This window comes from Condylura cristata, unplaced genomic scaffold (genome assembly GCF_000260355.1).
Source record: "Condylura cristata isolate star-nosed mole 26May11 unplaced genomic scaffold, ConCri1.0 scaffold00007, whole genome shotgun sequence".
Classification (NCBI taxonomy): Eukaryota; Metazoa; Chordata; class Mammalia; order Eulipotyphla; family Talpidae; genus Condylura; species Condylura cristata.
In genome coordinates, this window is record NW_004567108.1 from 56085813 (window position 1) to 56105019 (window position 19207).

General features: G+C 36.7%; 1 protein-coding gene across 8 annotated transcripts in view; it reads left to right on the forward strand.

Moving 5' to 3' along the window:
- The window catches only part of PAM (peptidylglycine alpha-amidating monooxygenase), a 289915-nt gene that overhangs the window by 166909 nt on the left and 103799 nt on the right, over positions 1–19207 (forward strand). For all 8 annotated transcript variants that reach the window (XM_012721812.1, XM_012721814.1, XM_012721815.1 and 5 more), the window contains exon 5: positions 9506–9593. In XM_012721812.1, the coding sequence (XP_012577266.1) occupies positions 9506–9593 (88 nt within the window). The remainder of the gene's footprint in view (positions 1–9505; positions 9594–19207) is intronic.

Consider the following 19207-nt stretch of genomic DNA (forward strand, 5'->3'; position numbering starts at 1 on the left):
ATTAGAAGTGTGGTGGACGGACAGCAATGCAGAAGTTCGTTTCAGAAAGAAGGAAAGGAAAAAGATGTGGATGCATGGTTCTAAGGAGGTTGCTCTGACATTGCTGTTTCAAACTCCTAAAGTGGAAGTTTTGTTGTTGGTAACCATAGTTTTCCAAGAATGATGCTTTAGCTTTTCTGTGGCTTCTGGATCTCAGGATAATTTATCACAAGATTGCGTTGTTTTTTTTTTTTTTTTTAAAGATTTTTTTTTTTTATTTGTGCATACAGAACTTGGGTACAGGCCAGAGGCTCAGGGGCGGCGAGAGGCTTCACCAGAGACAGAGTGGGGAGCAGAACAGGCAGATCTACGAAGTACACTGCTGAGGGGAGCAGCGGGTGGGCCAGGAGAGGTCTACCACACCATGTGGTCACCTCCGGGGCAGGCGGGAATCAAACTCATGTGGAAGTGGCTTTAGCTTCTCAGTACTGTACTTTAACCCTCTGCGTCACCAGGGAGGGCCAAGATTGCGTTTTTTGAAAATAATGACATGTAAAGGCCTATAATTCTTTGTTTATTCTTTTTTTTTAAAGATTTATTTATTTATTCATACAGAACTGGGGTACAGGCCAGAGATGCGGAGGGTGAGAGGATTCACCAGAGACATAGTGGGGAGCAAAACAGGCAGATCTATGAAGTACAATGCTGAGGGGAGCAGCGGGCAGGTCAGGAGAGGTCTGCTGTACTATGTGGATCTCCTCCGGGACAGGCAGGGATCGAACTCATGAGGAAGTGGTTTGAGCTTCTTAGTGCAGTGTTTTAACCCACTGCGCCACCAGGGAAGGCCCTGTTTATTCTTTTTTAAAGACACTTGTCATTTTGTACCTCTGCTCTTATTATCTGTACCCTTTAAACTTTTGAATGTCAGCAAGTTTGTACCATAGCACGTGGTGGGAACTCAGTGACTGCTTGCTTAATACATAAATGAACACTGAAAAAGTGTTTGTTCCTCATTTTCAAAGGCAAATACCCAATTTTAAATAACATTTTAAGTTACATCCTTGTCTGAATATAAGGGAACAGTTGTTTTTTAAGGAAAGCCACTTGTTCATAAATTCATGAAACTTTCAAAGTTCTGCTGTATAAAAGTTACTGGGCAAGGCTATGGGGATGTCAGATATGACACAAAATCAAGAAAAATCACAGCCTGGCAGAATTCCAGAAGATAAGAACACAAATGTTAAAACATGCAAAAAAGGACTTTCTCCTTTTGCTTTTCAGATTTTGCAAGAAAATCACAAAAGGAAGAATACAATTCAGGTTGTTTAATTAGGACAAAACAAGCTTTTAATGGCATTAAAACCCAAAATTGCACTTGAATAATTCATAATTTTGGCTTTATGTTGTGTGACTAATTATATCTCATTTTAGATAAAAATACCTCTTAATTTTGTGATAGTACCATCACAACTGTCATGGAATTGCTATGCACATATGCCTGTCATATTTACATGAGCATAAACAACATCTTTTATGTATTTCTATGGCTGCATTGAATTTTAAATGCAAATTAAAGTAGATATTTGGGGAAATACTGTAATGAAGAGAAATGTAATTTTTATGTTTTGAACAAAAGCTTTCCTTAGATCATTGCTTTGCTTACTGTTTTAATAAAAATCATAGTCATGGACTGGGTAAAGGTGGGATAAAATCTGCATTGGCCACTGAACTGTGATGCTGTCTAAAAGGTGTTTTACAGACACTCAGAGGAATTGACTCTGACAGCAACCCACTCAGCCAAGAAATTTGACTGTCATCTTCATCCACTTGCTTTACCTCACATGGATGACCAGTAAATAAATGTGTCTTTTCCTTAGTGAATGATGGCAGGTCCCTATCTATCAAATTGCACTATACAAATGAGACAGAAGCCACTGAATTTAGAAATAGATGAAATTAATCTAATGATTCATTGCTTTTCATTTTCTTGGGCTTCTCTCTTGAATGTAGAAGAATTTCTATTGTGAAATTACATAGTTAGTCTTGAATGGTCTGAATGTCACTGTTCTTAAACAAAACCCATATTATGGTGCTGTTAGGATAATTCAAGCACTGCCAGGCAGTCTAATTTTGATCATATATAGGGGTCAATCAGTGGTGTGACTACAAAGACCAAGGAAGTCACAGTGTTCATGTAGCCTCACAATATACACACTGTAACTAGAAAGAGGAGTGTGAGTGTGAGAGGGAGAGAGAGAGAGTTGTCTGTAATCTTGTCTCTCTTCTGTCACCTAGAGTTTTTTCCAGCATTGAATATCTTCCAGTAGGCACCCAAAAAGCTGTTCCAGTTTCTGAGTGAAAGTTAGTTGAGAGAGCTAAGAAGCATAAATAAGACAACACAAAAGTATACTAGAAGTCTTTGATTAAGTGGATAAAACCTAAGTTATTTCATGATAATGTGTGTTCTGTCTCAGTATTTCTGGAATGTTTTCTATCCTTTGGTCACCCAACGTGTTCCCCACATGCCAACCTCCAAGAGTGCCCCGTAGTAATATTAGGGAGAGAAATAATATGAATCATTTCATTTTTTTATGAATAAAATAAGCTGATAATTAAGAATGTCTTTGATTATATATGTGTGTGTGTGTATATATGTATGTGTGTATATATATATATATGTGTGTGTGTGTGTATGTGTATTTAGATATATGTAAATATCTAGTGACTCTCAAAAAGCAACTGATGTTTTAACTAGATTTATTGTGGTGATTGTTTAGCAGTATATACAGATATGGAATCATGTTCAACCTAAAATTAACCTGCCAGTTATTTGTCAATTAGAATATATACATAATTGCTACCCAAGGAAGGTAACTAACATTGATATCATTATTGATATCATTGTTTTAATGCAAACAAATGCCATCTAATCCATACTCCCAGTAAAATGGCAATCTGGGTTTGCATCACATTTCATGTGTAAATGTCCTTCAGTGGGGAGGGGGTCTGGCATTTGAGCAATCATTCTCAAGTAGCCATTTCAGCTATTTCAGTGACCCTGAAAAGATCAGTATCAAGTGTTCAAGAGGTCAGTTAGAAAATTGAGGGGGAGGAACAAGTTATAAGATAGACTTTGGAAGATGGTCTGTTTATATCTGCAAAGGGGAATATTCAGTCAGCCATGACAATGAGGGACCCACTGGGCACAAGTGTGACTTCACCACTTGTTAGCTACAAGGCCTCAGTCAAATTAATTGGCCTCTCCTTGAAGCTCATCCATTTTAGGGAAAAATTGCCAGATTCATGGGATCTCTGTGAGAAGTAAATGTGGTCATGGGGAATACTAGTAAATGTTAGCAGTATGTATGATTTTACCTTATACATTGATTCTAAGATAAATTGTTTTTACTGTTTGCTCAAAAGAATGAAAAGGAGATGTTGGGAGTTGTCATATTGAAAATACGGAGGGATAGGAGATTACTGCAGTATTAGAGGGATAGGAGATTAGTGCAGTATTAGAGTGGCCTTAAAAAAGGGGGATATGGGTTTGATTCTGAAGAATATTAATTAGGGACTTATTAGGTAATGACATTACAAAAACTGGGCTTACGGAAGTACATGCATTTTACTCAGTCTGGATGAGTAAGTTTATTTATTGATTAGTTAATTCTAGCATATAAACAAAGAATTCAGATTGGAAAAGTATATCATCTACAAGTTTAATTCATTTTTCTTTTGAAGCTCCATTATTATGAAGTGAGGATTATTTCATGTTAAATTTATGTCAATTTATAGCTTGCCGAGGTGTCTTATTTCTTGGTTCATTTGACATGAGTGGCTTAAAGGCTTCATCATCCACAGCTGTTTCAGAATTGTACATCAATATCCATGCTAGCAACAATTAATGGCAATTTGTCTATCAAACTTTTTCATGAAAATGTCAAGAAAAAGATCTTTATTTTAATGTAGTCTTTCTGGTTATGTGGGAAACTGGTTATGTTTTCTGGTTATGTGGGAAACTGGCAGATAATACAATATCCCATCACTTTAACAATCTGCCTACTGTAATGAGCTCTGCATCCACCCAGGCCAACTTCAAGGTGATGAACATTAGAATTAACTGAAGAGCACTATCTTCAGTTCGTATGAGTGGCTTTTGAAGTATCATCTTTATTTTTCTGGAAATAAAGAAATTTTTATGGGAATGGTATTAAGATTTTAGTCTGCAATTTTTGTTTTCTTGCTTGTTTGTTAAGATTTTCCCATTAGTGTTTCTTGAACATTTCAACTTCCCTTCTCTGAGTGTTATATATGACTTGAATATGTGGGTACTTTTAGAATACTGATACCATCACTGACCTGAACATAATTGCCAGACATCATTTAATTTTTATAAAGATTTTATTTATTTCTGTGTTAGAAGAACTGTGGTGGGTTGAGAGAGAGGATTCACCAGAGACAGAGTGGAGAACAGAGCAGGTGGTTTTACTGAAATACACTGCTGAGGTAGGACAGGAGGGGTCTGGCAGGACAGGAGGGGTCTGCTGTGCCATGTGAGTTAGCTCCCTGAGCAGGGATCGAACTCAGCTCTAATGGGGATAGGGCTGAGACTTAACCCCCAGGCTGCCAGGGAGGTCTCAGAGCCCCGATTTGTATGTCCACTTCAGATCTCAGCCTTAAAACAAGTTTAAGTGGAAATGTTAACATGGCAGAGTTCCAGTGATTAATTTTAATTGATTGTAAAATATCAACTAATTTTTCACCATAAATTTATTTTAAAAGAAACCTAGATTTTACCTTTTGCTTTGTTCATTTAAAAGAGCAGTAGAATCCAGGTTAATGAATTAACTAACACTTGTGTATGCTCACATAATCAGCTGTTATTTATGCTGACTGTAGCAAGTCCCCTGTAATTCACCTGTGACACTTTTTAAAGATACTCTTGCCTGGAATGACCACTAAAGATTTAAATGAGATATATATGGGTGTAAATCAGTCTGATTTAGGACTGAGCTTGTTTACCTATATAGTTTTGTTTGTTTATATATATATATTTTTAAAAATATATTCATTATATCATCCCTCATTGTTATATAATGTATGGTTTCCCTGTGAAATTCCCACCACCAATTCACCCATACCTATATTTTTAACAAGCTCCATAGGAAGTTGTAATACAGAGAACCTACTTTCCAAGTATCTTTTATGAAAATTACATAACAATATGTAAAAGTATCTAGTTTACAAAATAAATAATTTATTTATCATGTGTTTTGTATAAGATGATTTCATTGAGAGGGAAAAAATTAGCAATAATTATCTCTAATGACATAGACAGGCAACAGTTCTAGAATGCCTGAGATCAGGATATTTAAACTCACTCTTTATTCTATAAGTTAATTAACAGTAAGCTGTACTAGTCTTCTGTTGCCTATCTGTAGCTAAAAAGTATGTTCCTCCCATTTCTATTAGTAAATTTGGTTTTATGTACATAGATATCTCCTAAGAGTTCATTTCACCACCTGACTGTGGGGCTCTTCAAATTCTTTCCATGTCCTCGATCTAGCAGATCCATCAAAATTTGACTTGCAGACCTGGATAACCACTTGGAAAGGGAACGGACAGCAAGCAAAGCACTAAATGAAGTTCTCCTAGGTCACATTCTTAGAGAATTTTATGGCTCTGATTGTAGTCAGATGTTAGCTAATAGAGGCCATAAATCCCAAACAGCTTCATGCAGTTAGGACAAATTTTGCTTAGAACTCCAGAAAGTAGACCTAGTTATCTCTCTGTTCAATATGTCACCCACACACATACTTTAAAGTCTTTTATCTCAGATGACATTACCCTTTGAGAAATCCTCCAGTCCTTGCACTTTCTATGTCATAGTATTCCCTTTAATTAATGTGCATAAGTCACTATTTCTGGAGTCTTAGTCCTTCAAAAGTAGTTGGTTCCCACTTACTTGCCTATAAAATTTTCTGATCTTATACATCAGACAATCTGAACTGTTAACACCCATTGAGACTGAAGTACCTTTTTCACTTAAGCAGCTGTCATCCTGTTCCTGAGTTAGAAGACTTGGTGACACTTTTAATCTTAATGGATAGAATGTTCCTTGCATTCTCACGAGGCACTGTTTTTGCCTGTGTGTCACCACTCCAAGGCTGCCTTTGTTTATTCTGCCTGCCAGACTCACACACTTACATGCTCTTTTTTCCAATAGTTTCATCTAGCCTTCTTCCCCTTCAATCCTTTATTTATTTGATGTAGGTTGGGAGAAAAAGAGAAAAGGGAACTTCGTTGAGTTGTAATGTTAAAATATTTTTCCATATTCTGTCTTGTATAGTGTGAAAATCTTCAGCCTAGTCATATGTGTAGCTTGTGCTCAGAGGACCTCATTCTTATTCACTAGAGTGGGATCGTGTTATGCAAAGCAAGAAATAGTAAATAGGAATGGAGCAAACTAAGGAAATGAACCTGTCAGCCTCATCTTTTCCCACTTGACTCCTCCCACCACTGGCAACAGCCTATAAAATTGTCCAAGCTCTGCTTTGTTTTATGGCTTCTATTATTTGTTTTAGATGTACATTTTGATATAATATTTCTTTTCTGATGGTATTTTGTATTTCCACTGCAATGAATTGTACCTGGAGCTATAGTTATATGAATACTTTGATCTTTTGGATATAAAAAATGGCAGATTTCTTGCTTAAACCCTGCACCAGTAATTTACTTAGCAATTAAACTTGGTTGAGTTTCTGGAGAAATAAGAGTCAGTGAAAGCAAGTTTTTATAAGAGGGAACTCAGGAATTTTCTTCTACTATCACTTAAAGATATTGATGTGTTTCTTACTACCGAAACTAAAATTAAATACATATCTAGCAAGCCTTTAATGGTGGCAAATAAATTATTCTTAAAATAGCATGTGAGAATGAGACAAATTTCAGAAAATGCCTCGAGAAGTTGTACTTTGAATGATTTTTGCTTTTTACTTAAAAAATTAGAAGATCTTCTTGCATAAGCAGAGGTCCGGGCAAAATATTTGACACTCCTTGATGTATAGCCATAGAGATGGTATGTCTTGTCTTCATGATACACCCTTCTTCAGCAGGTTTTCCTTCTTATCTCAGTGAGCTTTTGTTCATTAATATTTCATTTTATAAATTTAGTAATAACTCACTTTTTTCTCAAAAAGATTTTTGCCTCCTTTCACAATACACCCCACATTCAGATAAAAAAGACACTCCTGGGGACTCCTGCACAGATCCTGACTGCTCAGGGATTTCCCTAGAACTTTCCCAAGCCCTGAATGGTGCTTCAAGGGAGCCAGAGTTGCCTCTGGTGCTTTTGTCTACCTTCATGGCTTCAGGTGTCAGTGCTTACTGTTTGAGTACTTTTCAAATATGTAGTTTCCTGACCTCTCCTTTTGAACAGGACTCACAAAATTTAAATCTTCTGCTGGATATTCCCACCTATGATTTTATTTGATACCTGAAACTAACATTATTTTGTTATCCAAGCAGTTTAATATTTTTAGCATAATGCACTTGAACATGCTGACTTATTACCAAAATAATCCAAATGATCCAGTCGAGAAAATCTACTAATAGAATCTACTGATAGTTTTCCATAGGGGCTGGGAAACAGGGGGTCAGCTATGTAAGTTCTGGAACAGCAGAGAAGACACCATATTCTTTGACAAACCTCTTGTACACTGACAGAGGGACATATAAAGGGGAAAAAAGAGTGGAATACTGACACCATTGGAACAGAAAGTTATATACCATTAGAGTGATATAAGCCATTTGCTGAAATGAATATAAGGTAACAAATTGTAACACCTAGCAAGATAAATTTAGAGTGAATAAAAAAGAAATAAAGGTCATGTGCTCCCACTTCAAGTATTTTTAATTCTTCCTTCTGCCAAGAAAGATATTCTGAGACAATTATGGAAGGAAGGGAAGAAATCCTATACTCAGTTTGAGAGTAAGTCTGTAGAGAGGGGCCCTGTTCTTCCTTCTTTGGCTCTTGCTAACAAATTTAAATATGTTTACATTATAATTTTCTATGATTATAAACTGTTGTAATTTCCATCTGAGTCTTCCTTTCCAAAGTAGTTTCTTCAATCTCCTAGACTCACTGTATTTAATATATTCTGTGGTAATAGAAAACAAGCCTCAAATGATAGCAAATCTATTTTCCATCTGTCCTCTTTGTTAGTTTCATAAATGGTGATATGAAAATCTCAGGGTATAAATTTTAGCTTTTAAGTTCATATTTTCAATGCAGGAAGGAAACGACTTCTTATCTCCATGGAAAATCAAGCCAGAATGGCTCGTGATAGGTGGCCTGTGTTTCTGACCATTTATACCCTGCAGGTCGTGGTTCTATATATAGTTTAATGTAGAATATCTGCTATAAACATTTGTGTTTCAGAGATATGTTTTAGCAGTATATAATGTTTTATTAATTTTATCATGCAAACAAAAAGAGGTAAAAGAAGCAATTTTTTAAAGATTTATTTATTTATGCATACAGACCTGGGGTACAGGCCAGAGGCACAGGGGCATGAGAGGATTCACCAGAGATAGAGTGGGGAGCTGAACACGCAGACTCACAAAGTACACTGCTGAGAGGTGCAGTGGACAAGACAAGAGACTTCTGCTACACCATATGGGTCACCCCCTTCGAGGGATTAAACGAGTGGTGAGGCAGCTGTGGCTAGCTTCATGGAGCTGTGCTTTAACCTGCTGTGCCACCAGGGAGGGCCCAAAAGATGCTCTTTTATATACATAAGACTTAGGAGTATTTTAGGCTAATTAGCATTTTTGTAGGTAAGGGTGAGTTGTAAATGCCCACTGTAGGTCAGCATAGTTAATTTGGACAAAAGGGAATGAATCAAACTCAAGCCAGGGAAGGAGCACATAATCAATCTATATACTCTATAGATAATAGTTTAACTAATTTTTAGCTTTCTCTTCTATGTCTGATTTTAGCTTTTTAGCTGACTTTAGCTTAATGTCTTTCAACCACTGTTAAGAGTAGAAAGAGAAATGACATGCATTGGTTTCAGTATGCTTTTAACAAGTATATAGTGCTTATCCAGAGTAGTAATTTTTCCTCTTCTACATTTTTGTAAAGACACTTTTCCATTTTTCTAGAATTTGTTTCTATCACATTACAGTGACTACTACTGTTAGAGCTTTCATTTTTTATCCACACAATGCTCTCACCACTCTATATGGTCTCTTCCATTAAAAAGTGTGTGTGTGTGTGTGTGTGTGTGTGGAGTATTCAGCTTATTATTATTAAAAATTTGAATTATATTAGAGTTAACTATCCAGTAAATTAAATAGTCAAATCATGCTCATCTTAAGGAAAAGGAAAATTCATCCAATTTGGGTGTTCTAAAAGCATCAAAACATCTTTGTTGTACAACTATTCGAACTACAGTTCTCTTGTGACATTTGTGCATAGAGGTATAACCTGTGTTTATATTCATGTGTCATTTTCTCTTAACAGTTGACTTCAAGCCTCGTGCCAGCATGGATACTGTCCATCACATGCTGCTTTTTGGATGCAATATGCCTTCATCTACTGGGAGTTACTGGTAAGGAATTATGGTTCTATAGTAGAAAAGCATATAGAAAATGTTTCTTTCCAAATTCAAAGTGCATCTGTAGAAACATTTTACAGCTGATTAACTAATAGGCAGATTATTTGTATGGCAGAACAATGTTCTTTTGCATTGCATAGTTGCCATGGTTTGATCAGTATTTGTTACTGACTTAATAAATATGTCTATTGGCATAGACAGTGTCAAGGTATAGATATCCTGTAAATAAAGACTGAACATTTAAATAATGAGTACTCTGGCATTTATTTTTAAAAGCGGATGATTCAACCCAAAGGACACTGTTTTGTGCCTGTGCTTGGTGACATTGTGCTTGGTGATCTGTGCACATCATTTTATCCTGACATCCCTGCAGAGCAGGTAATAACAGCCCCATTTTTCAGAAAAGGATCCTAAATCCCAAAGATTCAGTACTTGCTCCAGGTAACACAGTTGGTTTGATTTATACCAAGTTGTCTGGCTCTATAGCCAAAGCTATCTTCATATTATTATACTGCCTCCAACTTATTTATGTTACCAATGGAGTATTTGAATATATTTAAAGCAATGTTCTGAATTTTAGTATTATGTCATGAGCAGTCAATAAACTTCTATCAGATGTCTATAATATTCCAGAACTGTAGAGATACTGTAGGAGACTCTAGGATAAACAGATATGTTTTCTACCCTCAGAAACCCATAGCAGAATTATGACTTGAAATCTTCTGATTCAGTTAGGTTTCTGGTGTTCATGAAAATGAGCTTACTCTGAAAATAGCTGTACTTATTTAAGTTTCATATTCTGTACCTACAACTACCATCTTAATAATCCAGCATGACTAGTGTGTCAGCCATGCATTGGAGAGGGATATATTTTGTGGTCTTGTCTCTGCATAATGATGCAGGCTGGTAGACCTTCCCCTGTGCAACCTAATATTATTTAGGCTGTTGTGCAGAATGCACAACAAACAACTGCTTTCCAGTCATTTTTATAATAAACAATTGCAATATGTATTTGGAACTATTAAAAGCACAGTGCAATTTGTGGAAGTCTCCATGGACCAAGTACCATCAAAGTATTTGTTAATAGGCTTAAGCTATTTGATGAAAGGGGTACCTCACATAGGAACTCATCTCACAAAACTGGGTTTTTAGAAAAATGAAGTCAGTAAATCACACTTAATACCCTTTGATATCAACATTCTAGTTTTTGCTCTTTAGTAAACTTTTGTAAAAAAAATTCTTAGATTAGTATATTATTATTCTTAGACAGCTTTTCTGAATCTTACTCAACTATCATATCTTATGACTTTTATACCTTGAAAATATATCTTCTGAAATTAGCAATGTTTACTTTGGATTAAAACTAGTGAAAATAGCTAGAAGGGATGTAAGCCTTTAAAATCTATCTTAATTTCATCTTAGTTAAAAAGAATGAATAAAATAATATGTCACTTAAATGTTATCACGGTTCTAAGTGTCAAGAAAAAATATGTAAAAAGAACTGGATCTACTTCACTGTTCACAGGTTAAGGGGATATCAAAAGAAAAACATTAATTTGACCCCTTAAAGATATTAACATCTTTAACAATATTTTGAAATTAAGTCTGTAAAATATTTTTAACAAGAGACTTTCATTTTGGAAAAATAAAATTTGAAGAAAAATGTAGATAAAAGTAGCAGGCCCTCCCTGGTGGTGCAGCAGATTAAAGCAAAGCACTAAGAAGCTAAAGCCACTTCAGCATGAGTTTGATCCCTGCCCCGGAGGTGACCACATGGCCCAGCAGACCTCTCCTGTCTCACCTAATGCTCCCTTCAGCAGTATATTTCAGTAGATTTGCCTGTTCTGCTCCCCACTCTGTCTCTGGTGAATCTTTTCACCTTTGGCCTTGTATATCCAGTTCTTATATACATACATAAATAAAAATAAATCTTAAAAAAAAAAAGAAATAAAATAGTGGCCCTCCCTGGTGGCGCAGAGGGGTAAAGTACACAGCACTAAGAAGCTAAAGCCACTATAGCATGAGTTTGAGCCCCGCTCCAGGGGTGAGCCACATGGCACAGCAGACCACTCCTGACCCGCCCACTGCTCCCCTCAGCAGTATACTAAGTCAGTCTGCCTGTTCTGCTCCCCACTCTGGCTCTGGTGAATCCTCTCACCACCCCTGCACTCCTGTCCTGTACCCCATTTCTGTATGCATAAAAAAATTCTTAAAAAAAAAGTAGAAACTTTGAGTAAAATAATTGCTGTACATATTATGTTGCTAAAATTTTCACTTGAAAAAGCATTGTGATCAAGTCAAGAATAGGGGATTAACTGAATGAATTCCCTGGTTAAGTTACTTGTTCCTCCCAAGCTGGCTTTTTTTTTTAAATTTTAGCAAGGGAATTTATAAAATTCCTCTGTCCTCTAAAATTCCATTATTCTGTGATTAAAAACTGTACAGATGCTGAATCAGAGTGGAAAGATGGGAGGGATTGGAGATCAGATGCTGGCTGACTCACCTCAAGCAGGCTATCCACTGCCTTTTGTATGTAGAGACATCATTTTGAGTTACTCAGTTTTTGATGATGTTATGCCCATATCATTTAAAATGTTTTTTTAAAATCTATCTTATAGTCTGTATTTCCATTTAAACTATATGTTTTTTAATTGACTTTATAACCACACAACATGAACAATAATTAATGCTGTAATTCTTTTCTTAACAGAACCCAGAGTGTTCATCTGTTTATTTAAAAGTAGGACAAAATATATACATTCTTAACATGTATGTGTGTATGTGTGTGTGTGTGTGTGTGTGTGTGTGTGTGTAAAGGCTTAAGTTATTTGATGAAAGGGGCATAGCACATAGAAATTCAACTCACATAACTGTGCATGTGTTTCTGCTTTTCACTTAAAAATGGTAGAATTGAGGAAATCTTAGAAATAAAACATTGCATGTATTTATTCTATGACAGCCTTTTTTAGTCTAGTTTTACCTTAAACACACACACACACATTATCTGTTAAATATACAAACTGGGAGATATACATTCAAAACCATGTTCTAGTGGCTCTGACATGTACAATCCAGCTTTATTCTCCATTTAAAGATGGCAAGGACCACCCACCTTCTCTAGCCCCCAATGTTTGGCTCATGTATTAGCAGGATCTTCATGAATTGAACTTTTCAGTTACTTCACAAATCATTCCCTGCTCCTCAGTGCTCTCAGGCCCACACAGGCTCAGCTCTGGAGACAGTCTGAAATATTTTCCAGCTGTTTAGCTTCTATCCTCCCACCTGAATTATAATATTAATAACAAAAATTTATCAGTGTCAAAAGCCTTGCATTATTTTTATAAAATGTTTTGAGTGGTGGCATTTATCACATTCAAATTACACTTGCAAATCTATCCTTCAATTGTACCAAACACATACATACTAAAATGAAGATTTCCAAATATTCACATTTATTTTGATTCTGATGCTTATAATTGTTTTTGATGCCCCAAAATAACAAGAACTCATTCACACTGTGGGGAAATCTTTATGGAAACACAAGGTTGTTTTCATAATAGAGGAAAAAAGCTAATTAGATAGTTTCACACCCAAATGTCAAGCTCTGATTTCCTCTCCCTTCTTCTTGTTAGCTAGGATTTCCCTTTTGCAGTTGTGTGTTCTGTTTTCATACCAGCAAGCTGGCAAATAGGTATTTGTCTCTAATAAGGAAAACAGTTTTCCCCCTGAAATTATGAAGTTATAATTTAGCTGCTGTCTTCAGGCGGCACTTTTAATATGCAGGCAAAGAGCTGCTGTGATGATGTTTCACTGTTGTGCTGCCCTCCTTTGCTGTTTGTAATTGCCTCTTTCTACTGTTCATTAAAATATATTTACAGTTATATTAAGTTTACATGAAAAGCGTAGACACAGCATGAAGCAGTTTTCATTATGAAGTCATTTTAATTTTAAAGTTTTTTTTTTTCCTACACATATTCAAGTCTTTTGAGTCTCATTCCAAATTAGCAGCTCACACTGGTAATGTGTCTAGTTAATTGTATGCATGTGCATTCAAATTGCATACATTGATGTGAACCTTTTAATATACTGTAGGGTGGTCTCTTTATAGTGAGAGTAGGCCTGGTGCTCAGCTGCAAATTAACATACCTCTTGAGGATGCAAATAAGGACCAGCTGATTGAAAAGCAGTAGCTCTGCTGGCCCACGTGAAGAAGGCAATGGTACTTGTCTGATCCAACTTTCCGATCTCCTTTCCAGGGCTTTTAAAGGAGGAGACAATTAACCTCATCTTGGGACCAAGGGGAAGTAACAGCACCAAGATCAGAGCAAGCATAGCAATAGCATGATTTTTTTTATTTTGTTTGTGCTTGCAGACTTAATTCAGAATGTATCAGTTCTGAGTTCCCTAGATTTGTTGACTGAATATGCCAAAAAAGAGCCAATGCTCATTTGGACTTTTAGGGTCAGTAAGGAAATACGGTGTTAAAGAGGACATTTAGATATAAAATACTCTATTATTTCTCTCCACTAAAAATGGTAAATTCTAGGAAATGTTAGAATGGAGATAGTGTATTTGTTCTATGAATACCTTTAATTTTACTCTAATTGTTACAGGGTAACCCAGTGTGAACTGGGCTGCCTGTCTGTGGGTCCTCACCCTACGCTTAAAATTTAGTTGTACTGCAGGCACACACGAAAAGGGTCAATAATGGGTTTATTTACAAAAAGGGGAAAGGAAAAGGAACAACCTAGGGAAAGAGAGAAAGAGAGAGAGAGATACACAAGGTAACTAGAATATCTTACCAGCTGGGCTGACTTTGAACTTTAGTAACAAACTAACTTAGCCTGCTTAGCTCTGCCCTTGGGTCTTTGCAGTTCTCTCCTTGGTACTGCTGGGAGTTGTAGTTTCCAATCACTGGAGTAGGGGGTGGAGTCCAGAAAGCTGGAGTAGGGGCTGCACTCCAGAAAAGTGCAGAGTTCCTTTAGGTCATCCTTCCCCTTAACATAATAACCAGTTTTAGAAGCAGTTAGCTTCACTGGGTTTCGACCTCGTAAATCACCCTATACTCTCTTTGTACAAATTGCTTTCGCATTTGAGGTAATTCTGGAGCACCTTTTTTGGGGGTAAGTCTAAACATGTTTTTGTTATGTAGAGTGAATGGGCTTGTGCATTGTTGTTCTGCTGAACATAGTACCTAGGGGTTGAAGTAACGTAGGACCGCAAACCTCAAGACTTCATGCTCACAAGAGTGGGTGATTAAAGGGAATGGGCTTCTTGCTTTTCCTGCTTTGTACTTTTGTGTGATCTTGTTACTTCTTAAATTGTTAGTCCTACTTGTAATCAATGTCTGCTTGAAAACTGTTTCTAATGACACTTAAGACCAACTGCTCTTTAACAAAGATAGTTCTACATGTTGTTGTGGATTTTTTTAATGTTATTTATTTATGCACAAAAGAATTGGGGTTCAAGCCAGAGGTGTAGGGGGTGAGCAGATTCACCATAGACAAGAGTCGGGAGCAGAACTGGCAGATTGACTGAAATATACTGCTGAGGGGGTGAGATAGGAGAGGTCTGCTGTGCCATGTTAGTCATCTCCCTGGCTGGGGATCAAACTCATGCTGCAGTAGCTGCAGATGGCTTCATAGTTCTGAGACTTAACCCCCCTGTGCCACTGGGGAGGCCCTGTTGGGGATCTTTTTTAACAAGAAGAATCCCAGCTAGTTAAAGAAGGCTGTTTCCCATTTTTCTAACTTGAAATCATTCTCAGCTAAAGCAATAGTGCTTTACCATCCTCTGAAGCTTTAGTTTAAATTTCTTTCAACTGCTTCTATTTATTAACCACCTGCTGTGTCTTTTTAAATGCCACTATCTCAGTAGGATTATAGATGCTGATGAGGGGAAAGAGAAAAGTAGCTATAACACATAAATACATAGAGAGAGCTGGTATGTGAGACACCCTGCTTGGTTACTCATTTAAATGACTATTTTTTAGGGTGATGTTACTTTTCAGTAAGGCTTTGTTGCCTTTGTGATGATGATAATGATTCTTTGGTTGGGCTGGAATTTGCATATGCTGACTTTTTGCACCTTCCTCATATCCTTACTACCTGTCATTTGTACTCTAGGCAGCAGCATCCCCCACGTGTCTTCTGCAATACCCTCTTTGTTTTTTGTGACATAATAAAACTGCTAAAGTTTAACAAACGTAAATAAAAGCCTTATCAGTATAAATAGATATCACACAATATCCATTATTTACACTGTTCTTTGTCCAAGACTATAAAATGCCTTTGAGGTTGATAACAAAGTATAGGCATAAATTTCTCTTAGATTAAAATTAATTATATGCATTTCTCCTTTCTACTCTACTATTAAAGTAGATCCATTAAATTATTAAATTGCATATCAGGATAATATAAAGGAATTGTATTAAATACAATTATTACCATGTTCTAACTTATAGTCACCAAGGATCAGATTCCTTGATGGATTTTTATGTGCCTGGGCTAGAGGTGTTTATAGAAGTTCCTTAGCAACTGTCCAGTTCTTGAAGGAGGAATGCCAACTTGACCAAAATAGAATGGCATAGTGGTAACTGTCAGCAGTTTCAACAGAAATAAATGTTACATAATTGTGAACATCATATTTTCCTCACAAACCTAGCATTTATGTTGAACAAAATAGCAATGTTGTAGTACAGTGTTTAGACATTTTTACATAGAGCCAGAACTTTGAAATCAGAGACAGGTTGTAAAATCATTGGTTATACAACCATCCCAGGCCAGGTAGGTTCACCATTGGTTCTAACGATTTCAAAGAGAAATTTGGAGGCTTTGATATCATCTTCACAGATTTTAATAGTGAGCAGGGGAAATAGCTGGAAGAGAGACAGCAGCTTCAGGCCCCCACCCCCCAGGGTAATGCCACCTTTTTTTTTTTTTAAGATTTATTTATTTATTTGTACAGAACTGGGGTACAAGCCAGAGATGCGGAGGGTGAGAGAATTCACCAGAGACAGCGGGGAGCAGAACAGGCAGATCGACGAAGTACACTGCTGAGGGGAGCAGCGGGCGGGTCAGGAGAGGTCCGCCACGCCATGTGGTCGCCTCGGGGCAGGCGGGAATCGAACTCATGCGGAAGTGGCTTTAGCTTCTTAGTGCAGTGCTTTAACCCGCTGCGCCACCACGGAGGGCCTGATGCCACCTTTTATTCCCTCCCTTTAGGCCCAAGTGTGCACAATCATGGTGTTAGGGGGAAAGGATGTCCTAAAGGAACTCTGCAGAATTTTGTGGACTCCACCCCCTACTCCACTTTTCTGGACTCCACCCCCTACTCCAGTCACTGGCACTCTAACTCCTAGCAATACCAAGGGGGAGAACTGCGAGGACTCAAGGGTAGAGCTAAGCAGGCATTCTGGGACTTTTTGGGGGATATAAGGGAGCCATGTTAGATGTGCTTTTTGGACCGCATGGCTAGTGGCTGGTCATTTGGCTCTTGATGAGCTTTAAGCGTGCTATTTAAGTTCCAAGGCAGCAGAACTGGAAGGATGTTCTAGTTAACTTGTATCTCTCTCTTTCTCTGGATTGTACCTTTTCCTTCCCTCTTGTAAGTAAACTCATTATTGAACCTTTTTGTGTGTGCCTGCAGTACAATTGAATCTTATTCGCAGGGGTGAGGACCTACAGACCAGCACCCAGCACACTTCAGGTTACCCTGTTACAATGGGAGTGATGTAATACCACAGGTGCTGGACATACAAGCTAGTGGTAAAAGGGTGTGAAAACCTAATAACTCACCTACTCTACATTATCATCAGTCAAGTTATTCATCTTGAATAGTCTGTTTTGTTCATTTGTAAAATGTGTTTATTAATCTCATTGATTGATACCATCTTGTAGTAAAGTAAGGCCAAATGACATGCTTGGGGCAGTGCCTGGTGCATAGAAGGACTTAATAAATGGGAGTTATCATCCTTATTCATTTATTAATAAAATATCTACTAGCCATCTACTTGTGCCGAGCACTTTGTTAGGCACTGAGAATTTGGTGTAGACAGTTTCTCCTTTTGTGGACTTTATTGCCTTTAATCTCATGGGGGTATGGATGCTGCAGTGGTATTTATCAGGCTGATACTTTTTATCACCACTATGATTTAGCTTTCCCATTAAGTGCATTTCTAATTGCTATGCTAATGCATACCCATTGCACTGAGATTCACATAGGATTTGTCTGAACTGGGAAATTTGTTCTCTGGGTTTATAGAGCAGCTAATGAAATTTAAATACCTAACTCATACTGGATACAATTTCGAAAGGTAAAGACATTCCACATGTGATTGATTTTATGGTGCATTTCTTAAAGCTGTTTTCTAATTTTGGCTTAATTTTCCAGTGATTCTGTTAGGATTGAAATTTAAGGTCACACAGACTTAACTTAGCATGACCATTTTATTTAAAAAAAAAAAAGAATTTAAGCCAAAAGGAGAAATGAGTAATCAGTTTTGATCTTCCCTGAGTAACCTTGGATTTTTAAATAGCCTTTAAAAGATACAACCAGAGGGTGTTTTAACAGTCAATCACACTTTATTTGGATAATTCAAAATGACAGGCTAGCACTTTTCAGTGCTTGGCATAATCTGAAAATATTCATGCCATCTGAGCAGTTTCCCTGTGGATTAGAGGTGAAAAAGGTACTATAGCAAAGGTCCGAGAATTCTGAATAGCTTTATTTTCAAATGTTAATTCTCATCATTTTTATGATGAACACTGAGAAACCACCAGAGAGCTATGTGAATCTTTTTACAAATAATTGGCTTAATCTGGAGAAGCCTTTTGGAGAAGCTGCTAGAATTCTAAGAATAAGAAACCTGGATGATGGGGCCTGAAATAATAACAATTGGTGATAAAGGGTTACATTGTTTCCTATCCTCAAATTCCTTATGAAAAGCCTTCTCTATTATTTGTAGGATTTTTTTGGAAAGCAAAATACACAATACTATCTTTATCCTTTTGGCCATTTTGTGTAATAAACTTTATCATACTTTAATTGATATGGGAAATGGAAATTGGAAAATAAAAAGTTACAGGGATTTTATCCAAATGCCCTTTGTCACACTGTTGTATTATTCATTATAAATCAATTTCCTTTGGCCTCTTGTCATTCCTCTTCACACAATTCTCTCACTCATTAAGTTTAGGATTAGTCTCAATGTCCTGGTGCCCTCCATTGAATCACTTTTCACCCATTGATTTTTTGTTTTTAAATCATAAAACAGGATTTAAAAAGCCAAACCAAAGTTTGCTTTCAATGCTCTTTTTTTAACAGACCCAATAAGAAAATAAACTATAAAATCATGTCTTTTGGCAAATATGGCAGAATTTATTTGATCTAGAATTCAATTTTAGAATTTCATATACAACTCAGCTTAGTTCAGATTTACTAGTCACCATGAAATATTATCTCCATATAATTTCCTTCTCTGCCTATAAAACAGACTTAGAATTTGAAATTGGAAAAGAATGTGATAGCCAGTATTTTGATTGATGGTTTGACCTTGACCTTTGAAACTTATATAAACCCTCTGAGCTTGTTCTTCTGTCAAATATAAC